The sequence below is a fragment of the Postia placenta genome, assembly GCF_002117355.1.
Source record: "Postia placenta MAD-698-R-SB12 unplaced genomic scaffold POSPLAscaffold_9, whole genome shotgun sequence".
Lineage (NCBI taxonomy): Eukaryota > Fungi > Basidiomycota > Agaricomycetes > Polyporales > Adustoporiaceae > Rhodonia > Rhodonia placenta.
In genome coordinates, this window is record NW_020169840.1 from 1482314 (window position 1) to 1489616 (window position 7303).

At 54.2% G+C, this 7303-nt stretch overlaps 3 protein-coding genes across 3 annotated transcripts; 2 read left to right on the plus strand and 1 right to left on the minus strand.

Moving 5' to 3' along the window:
* Positions 1-139: 139 nt before the first annotated feature.
* Positions 140-698, minus strand: POSPLADRAFT_1058109 (hypothetical protein; the record flags this gene model as incomplete). The annotated part of the gene is made up of 3 exons (XM_024480998.1): positions 140-237; positions 295-503; positions 550-698. The coding sequence occupies 3 exons, from the start codon at positions 696-698 to the stop codon at positions 140-142; spliced, it is 456 nt and encodes a 151-aa protein (XP_024337975.1).
* A 454-nt stretch (positions 699-1152) lies between these two features.
* On the plus strand, positions 1153-2018 carry POSPLADRAFT_1034669 (hypothetical protein; the record flags this gene model as incomplete). The annotated part of the gene is made up of 2 exons (XM_024477040.1): positions 1153-1620; positions 1686-2018. 2 exons carry the CDS (start codon positions 1153-1155, stop codon positions 2016-2018), a joined length of 801 nt encoding a protein of 266 aa, XP_024337976.1.
* A 2367-nt stretch (positions 2019-4385) lies between these two features.
* POSPLADRAFT_1058111 (hypothetical protein) lies at positions 4386-6122 on the plus strand (the record flags this gene model as incomplete). Its single annotated transcript, XM_024480999.1, has 3 exons — positions 4386-4615; positions 4668-5096; positions 5153-6122. The coding sequence occupies 3 exons, from the start codon at positions 4386-4388 to the stop codon at positions 6120-6122; spliced, it is 1629 nt and encodes a 542-aa protein (XP_024337977.1).
* Between the last annotated feature and the right edge of the window lie 1181 nt (positions 6123-7303).

The window sequence follows — 7303 nt, forward strand, 5'->3', positions numbered from 1 at the left end:
ATAAATGAGTACTTACTGCGGGTGCGGGTGGTACGACGTGGGCCAGTAGGTGTGTTCGGCTCAGTAGAAACCAATGGTGGGACATCCGGATTATCGGTGTCAGTTGGAACCGGATGCAGTGGGTTCTCTGTCTTTGCTGTTAGCTAAAGAACTCCTGTATCATCTTCACGGACTTACGACGACGGTCGTAGCGACGGATCGGGTGCCCCAGTTTGATGTAAAAAGGCTCTAGACGAACTGTATGCATTGAAGTGAGCCCAATTCGTTCTATATGTACAGAGTGTGAATACTCACCAAAATATTTGCACTCCCCCCTGCCGCAAGCGGCAACCCATTGACCTGTGACAACGCCGCTCTCAGCACAGAAGATGCGGGCTTCTGTAAAAGCATCAGGGGCCTGGATGCGAGATGCGCAGAGGCATCCAGGCCCTCGGAATTCATGCGTGAGGCGATGGTCATTGAGTTCGTCCGGAGTGACTCTCTCGCCGCGATCGTTCACAGGCCTGTAGATGTTAGTATAATCGAGTAAAGAAAATGTTCAGTACTTACCAGAACCACGGAAAGAGCTGGCGTCCTTCAAACGAAAGAATAGTGTTCTTTGTCGAACGAATCCTCCGGATCCAGGGCAATTGCCCATAGGGATCGTGGGTGTTGGAGCGCGTTGGTGAAAAGATTGGCGGGAATGACTCGTCAGACATTTGGTCACAAAGGAATGTGGGCAGTCTGGCTCACCTCAAGGCAAACATGATGTTTTTTATATCCAGTGGATGTCCTCTAGATGAAGTTCGACTTGTTATCGAGCAAGCAAGCCCGCGCTCATGGTCGACATGGTAGCTGATCGTCAGGATTTAGCAAACTCATTAGTATGGCCAGAGTTTTATTAGTACGTCAGGGACGAAAAGAACATGGCTAAGCGACGTGGGCGAGATGGGCGGAGACACTAGCATCAAGTGCAAGATCGGTGACAAGTGACAGCCACCAGTGTATTGATCTATGTTTGTATCGCACAAATATGGGACAAATATAGGACAAAGCCAGAGAGCCCCGGCCGGGTGTGGCACAGCAAGCACCTGACTGGCCGAAATAAGGACCGAATATGATTATCAAAGAGATTGATGAGATTGGGCGGCAATCGAATCCGACCAATCGACCATGGCCTCCCCAAAGACCCTGTTGTCTGTACCCACGGCAGCCATGGCGCTGGGCTCTCCATCTCCGTCGTCGTCAACGAGCATGCCCTCGTCCACGGGGAGCGCATCTTCCACAAGCAGTGCTGCCAGCTCGCCAAGTAGTTCCAACGAGACGAACAGTTCGCCTTTCTCGCAAAACGGTACCCCCGCACTCATCCTTGCCTTTCTTGCGATCGGGCTCTTCATCGGCGGCATGCTTGCCATGTTTGGCTTGCGCAGGCGCATGGCCATCCGTGGACCGCGGCGCTGGTTCACAAGCGATCCTCCCCCAGAGGCGCTATCTGCTGGGTGGGCCGTGGACCTGCCTGAGATCATCAACAGGCGCAGAAGTGCAAGGAGAAGGCAGAGAGACGTTGGGAAGAAACCAGACTTGTGGGACGTGTACGCTGCGCGCGGCAGTACCACAGGTCCGCTCTGGAGAGACATCAAGGTACGTGCGCGTGAAGCAGGGATCGTAACAATGCTGATGTATCAGTTTCTTATTCGTGTGCATAGCCAATCTCTGCGAAAATTGTCTGCAATGAGCGTGCGCAGACCCTACCTTCATCTGCCATTATGCCTCTGCCTCCTGGAGAACCGGGACTGTTCTCCCATGTATCTGTCGACCCACTTGGATTTTTTCGCCGCGGTAGATCTGCTCCGGAAGCAGCGTCCGCAACTGCCCCTCCAATCTCACGATGGATGGAGATTGCTGTCGCCGTAGCAATGCCTACTCCGCACCGTCCCTCGTCCGAGCCTTTCGACTATACCCTGGGTCTCGCCGTCATACCCTGGAACAGAGACTTAACGTTGATCGAGTTTGAAGATTGCGCTGAGCCACCTTCCTAGTCTTGTGATGTCTCATCATTTGTCGTGCGTGCTTGCTGTGTACTTCTTGCTGTTTGTAGCATATCCTATGTATTTTGGTGTACTAATCGGTGAAAGCTGTATTACGACCCGACGAAATCATGTTGTACTGATGATCTTGAGAGTTGTATGACCACGTATGCACGTGTTATTTGTATTGATGATGTACTTTATCAGGGCATTGGCTTGGAGGCACCATGTCCGTGACGTGTGGTCGAGGTTAATTGGAGTGTCCCTGACTGTCCCACTCTGTAATCATTGTCCCCTTAGCGATTGCTCAACATGGGCCGAGGAAGGGATGCAATAATGATGTCCTCTATGTTTATTCACCCTACCTCGGCATGCGGGCAGCAGGGAAGTTTCGCGGTGAGTCCGTTCCATGTAGTCAGACTCCTCAAATGGTCGTTCGCTGAAGCTGCGCAGAAACGTAATGGTATAATTGATCAGCATTGCTGCAAAACTCATCTGCACGCACTTACGACGCTTGCTTGATTCAGATTCTAACCTTGACCTGAACAGCTAAGGTGTACATCAAGACCCAAAACCAGAACCTGGACAACAGATTCTACCCCAAGATGTATACTTACGTTGTTGCTGTCATGACCAATCATCGTCGAATGTTCAGATGCAAGGTGATTTTCTACCTGTCTGCAAGGTGTCGTGAAAGCCTTCTAGAGGGGTATATCAGGCCCTTAGCGGTGAGCAAGTCCCTTCTAACCGATACCAGTAAGCGTAGTGGACTCAGCCCTCTACGCAGCATCGCTCAATGGATCATGCTGCCAACCTGACGCACCTCGACGGCCGGGTCTTCACAAGTAGCTCAATGCAGAACACAACTTTATCTCGGCGAGTGCTAGGCCAGAATTGCCAAAACGTAACGGAGAGCGTACGACGGCGGTCGCAGATCAAGTATAAGTGACTGTCTGGTACGCCCAATGGTGGATGTGCCTGGCCAGATCGACGCTGTCTGCCTCACGGTCTGTTTGTCGCGCCGCGGCTAGCGTGCACTCGATCGTCGGGCTACCTCTGACCGTGTTCCAGCTGTCTCCAACTTCAAGCAAGAGTATAACAACCCGGGAACATCAATTCCCAGCACCGCACCGCGTCCTGAAGAGCCGTCGTGCATCGTACGGCGCGCATAGTATATTATGCTAGTGAACGACCCGTTCAGAAATGGAAATGTCGAGCACAGGTGTCAGGCACACATGTCCAGACAGATTCTGCTGGCATATTTCCACTTCCTCACAGTAGAATACTATTAGCTCCTAGATGAAACCTGCCTCACTTTGCAATCGCTGAAATTTATGGCGCCTGTAGTGAACAGCTTGTCTTGGCTGCACCAGTCACCGTAGCCGCGTCCGTACGTATGCGCACGTTATGGGAAGAGGCTGTGGAAGCACCCTGCCCATCCGATCTCTGACGGAGAAGAGGCAAGACTATTTCTCTCTTGTAGCCTGCTATGTCCGTGTCGACGTCGGACAGGCATGATTGGCAGCGGCGGCCCAGTGAGGCACAGCATCTCTTGCACCCTGCAGGGGCATCCATCTGACCGTTGACGATCTGGTGCTTCTGCGACAGTCGTAGCAGTGCGATTACTGTGCCAATGATTGCTTGTAGTTTGTGACTCATGTTCGCGAAAACATTTGGTGACCCAATAGCCAGACGCCAAAACATGACTCAGAATGCGAGCGTTCACAGTAGGATGCGGGGAAAAGACGCGGGGGAACATGGGTGAACGCGCGCGATGCGATCACGTGGAGTGACGCGAGCGGTGGCGGCTGTGCGGTGGCGCGCCCACTGGCAGGCAGATTCTCCCTGCTTCCTGATTTCGCTGTGGTCACTTTCTGGAGAGGCTGCAAAGTAGTGGTATCCGTGCTTATGCTTTCAGTCACACGTATTTCTCTGTGCGCAATGCTAGTACAAGTGACTTTTGCAAAGCTGGACCCGCTCGGAATGCCTGCAGAAGCGCGCGAGACCGCCGCTTGACCGGAAATATGCAGGTATCACAGATTGACTCGCTTAGCTGCCCCTCGCGGTCAGTACAGCCTTCGGACACGATTTTGACATCGTGTAGGACCAGAAACAGCGGCTGTATTCAAGCACCGTCATACGGCGAAACGTTTGTTCGCTCTCTCACTGGGTACCCGACGTCCGTCCTGGTCGCCGTCTGCAAGCGCATGATGCGGCCAAAATACTTGACGCTACGCGTATAAAGACCGGAAAACTGACGGTTTGCCTGTTCTCCAGCACATCTATCTTCCAAGCCACAGTCTCGTCTGCTACTCTAGCTATCTCGTTCTAATATCTACTAGTCTATACTCTATCCTATACCAGCTATATTCCTGCATGATGGTGTCCTCGCTCAGAACTCATCTCACTGTCCTCGCACAGAGCGCATTTCTCTACCCTTCTGCCCCTGCTTTCAGAGTCCCCGTCATCGACCATCGAACAAATCAAATCAAATCGTGGACGGTTATTTCGTATAGCCAGTTCCAATCTGATGTCGAGCTCTTCGCAACCTATTGGTCCCGCACGCTGGCTGCAGACGGACTGGCACAGCGGTCTGTCGTGGGCCTCTGGTAAGCCCTCGAGACCAAAGCAAATGGCCTGTTCTAATGCTAGCAAACCCAGGCTCGGTGGATTGACGTACATGGATGTCCTCCACATCTACGGCATCGCAAGAGCCGGATACGTCCCACAGCTGTTCTCGCTCAAACTGCCCAACCCGGACATCATATACGAGCTGCTGCACAAAGCAAATGCGCGGGCACTGATCTACGATGCTGCATATGTTCCAGCCTTGTCCGGCTGCCATGTGCCTGTGCACGCGGCCGTCGACGTCCACGGTGTGGATCTGCGCGGGGCCCGAGTGCCTGCTATGACAGACCTGGGCACTGTGAAGAGGACAGACACGATCATGATGTTCCACACTTCTGGATCGACGTCGGGGTCGCCGAAGCTGATCCCGTGCAGCTATGGATGGCTGGATGCTATCATCACCAAAGCTGGTCAGGTCAGCAAGCCCATTAGCAGCAATCGACAGGATGTCACGGTGTTCATGTGAGCTCCCCTGATGTCTACTACTCCGAGACATGACGCTCATCCACCTTGCACAGCGGGAGCATGTGCCACATTGGGCAGACCTTCATGTTTCTTGGATCGCTGCAGCACGGGGCGTGCACCGTCCAGCCGACGGAGATCACGTTCTCCTCCTGCGAGCTGGTCGACATGATCGCGCGGTGCGGGCTGAACCGCCTGAACCAGTTCCCTGCGTTCCTCGGCGTCCACCTCCGCAACTCGCGGAAGGACCCGCAGCTGCTCGCGCGGCTGTGCGCACTCGACGAGATCCTATACTCAGGGCAGCCGATGGCTGCAGAGGACGAGGCGTGGGCGTACAAGCATGGGATGAAGATGGTGAACTTGTTCGGGAGCACGGAGTGTGGTGCGATGCTGCTCTCTACACGGGGCTCAGGCCACGCCAATCCACCGCTGCGCCCGATGGTGGGCACTAAATACGGCTTCCTCTCCATCTCCCTATCCTCCCCCTCTTCCGCTGCGACATCAGCACACACGAACGCACATGCGCAGCTGGTCGAGCTGGTGATCCTGGCAGACTCGCCCGACTGCCCCGATCCGTCACTCCGTGCGGCCGACGGGCACTACCACACAGGCGACCTGTTCGTGGAGGTGGCGCCGGGTGCGTACGTGAGCCGCGGGCGGAACGACGACTGGATCAAGAGCTCGACTGCGCTGCGGTGCGACACGAAGGCGATCGAGGACAACGTGCGGGCGACGTGCGGGGACCTGGTTGCGGAGTGCATCGTGGTGGGCAACGGGCGGCCGTCGCCGGTGGTGTTCGTCGAGGCGCTGGTCGCGATGGACGCGGAGAAGCTGCGGAGGGAGATCGTGAGGCGGACGCGGCAGTTCCACGCGCGGCGGTATGTGCACGAGCGGATCACGTCTGCGAGGATGGTGGTGGTGGTGGGGCGCGGGACGCTGCCGCGGACAGCGACGAAGGGGAACATCCGGCGTCGGGTGGTTGAGGATATGTTCAAGGTGCAGCTGGACGAGATATTTGCATCATGATGCGTTGGGTGCATTCTAATTTTCTCATGGACCATCGCACGGACAATTCAGACATGGATTCTCTCTGGGCATGGACACTTACTCTTATGGCGCATAGTACCGCGCCGCTCCACTATAATGTAATTACGAAGTATAATTATAATGATATGGAGCACTAATGGAACACTGATCGCATTGATGCAATGGGACAATCTTGATGGATGTGGTCGATCGGCTGCAATTGCGCGGAGAGTTGCTATTGATTTCGAGATCAGCCTTGATCGAATCTTGAGATGCAGGCTTGATCTCGCGCGTTCATCGACGAGCCTCCCTTGGGTACTTCCCATCACACTGCAACAAATAGTATCAATCATTCAAATATTAATATTCAACTCCCAGCTGTAATGGGCCGCACACCGCTGACATTATTCGTTCGCGTGTCGAAAACGACCTACCCCGTAAGCCTGCCACCCAATGCCTCTATGATATCATTACGCACCCGCAGTGAGTGCTCGAAGTACGCGTAGATTGCCGCTAGGTCTATGGGATGTGCTCAAATGCACCTTGGAGCTCATCTATCCATCCACCATTCATCATCCATGCTGTGGGGACGCAGAGACTTTTAGATGTCGTGTGTAGTCACTCGCGCGGTACCCCATACCAAATGTCGATCACAACAACACTTCCGCACACACAGATGGACCGAGTGAGGAGAGATAGATAGATAGGAGGAAATTGTATATACATCGCATGCCAGATGTCACCAAGACGCAAAGAGCTTTGACTGTAAGATCCCATCCCAGGCCTCAACATGCAGGGGTAACACATTGCAAGGGGTAATAGGGTAACGTGCACTGTATGTAACTGTCGTTGCTGTAGTAGTAGTATGATAATAAAGAAACCAAAGGGATGCACCCGCGTGCCCCCCAGTCGTTTTCGGGCCTGCAGTATCCTAAACCGATGCCGGAACCTCACCTCGTACAATTACCCAGGATATCCACGAACCAGTATCTCTATCGCGAATTCCCCGAGCCCGGCATGTTGATGCCCAGGCCAACCTTGCTGACGTCGCTCCCCGAGCGCACCGGGTCGGAGTCCGCGCGCTGCATCTTAGGGTGTGACGACGTGCCTTGCTGCTGCTGCTGCTGTTGCGCATCGTCCGAGAACGGGCGCGGTTTTGCCGATCCGCTGCTGTCAGGCAC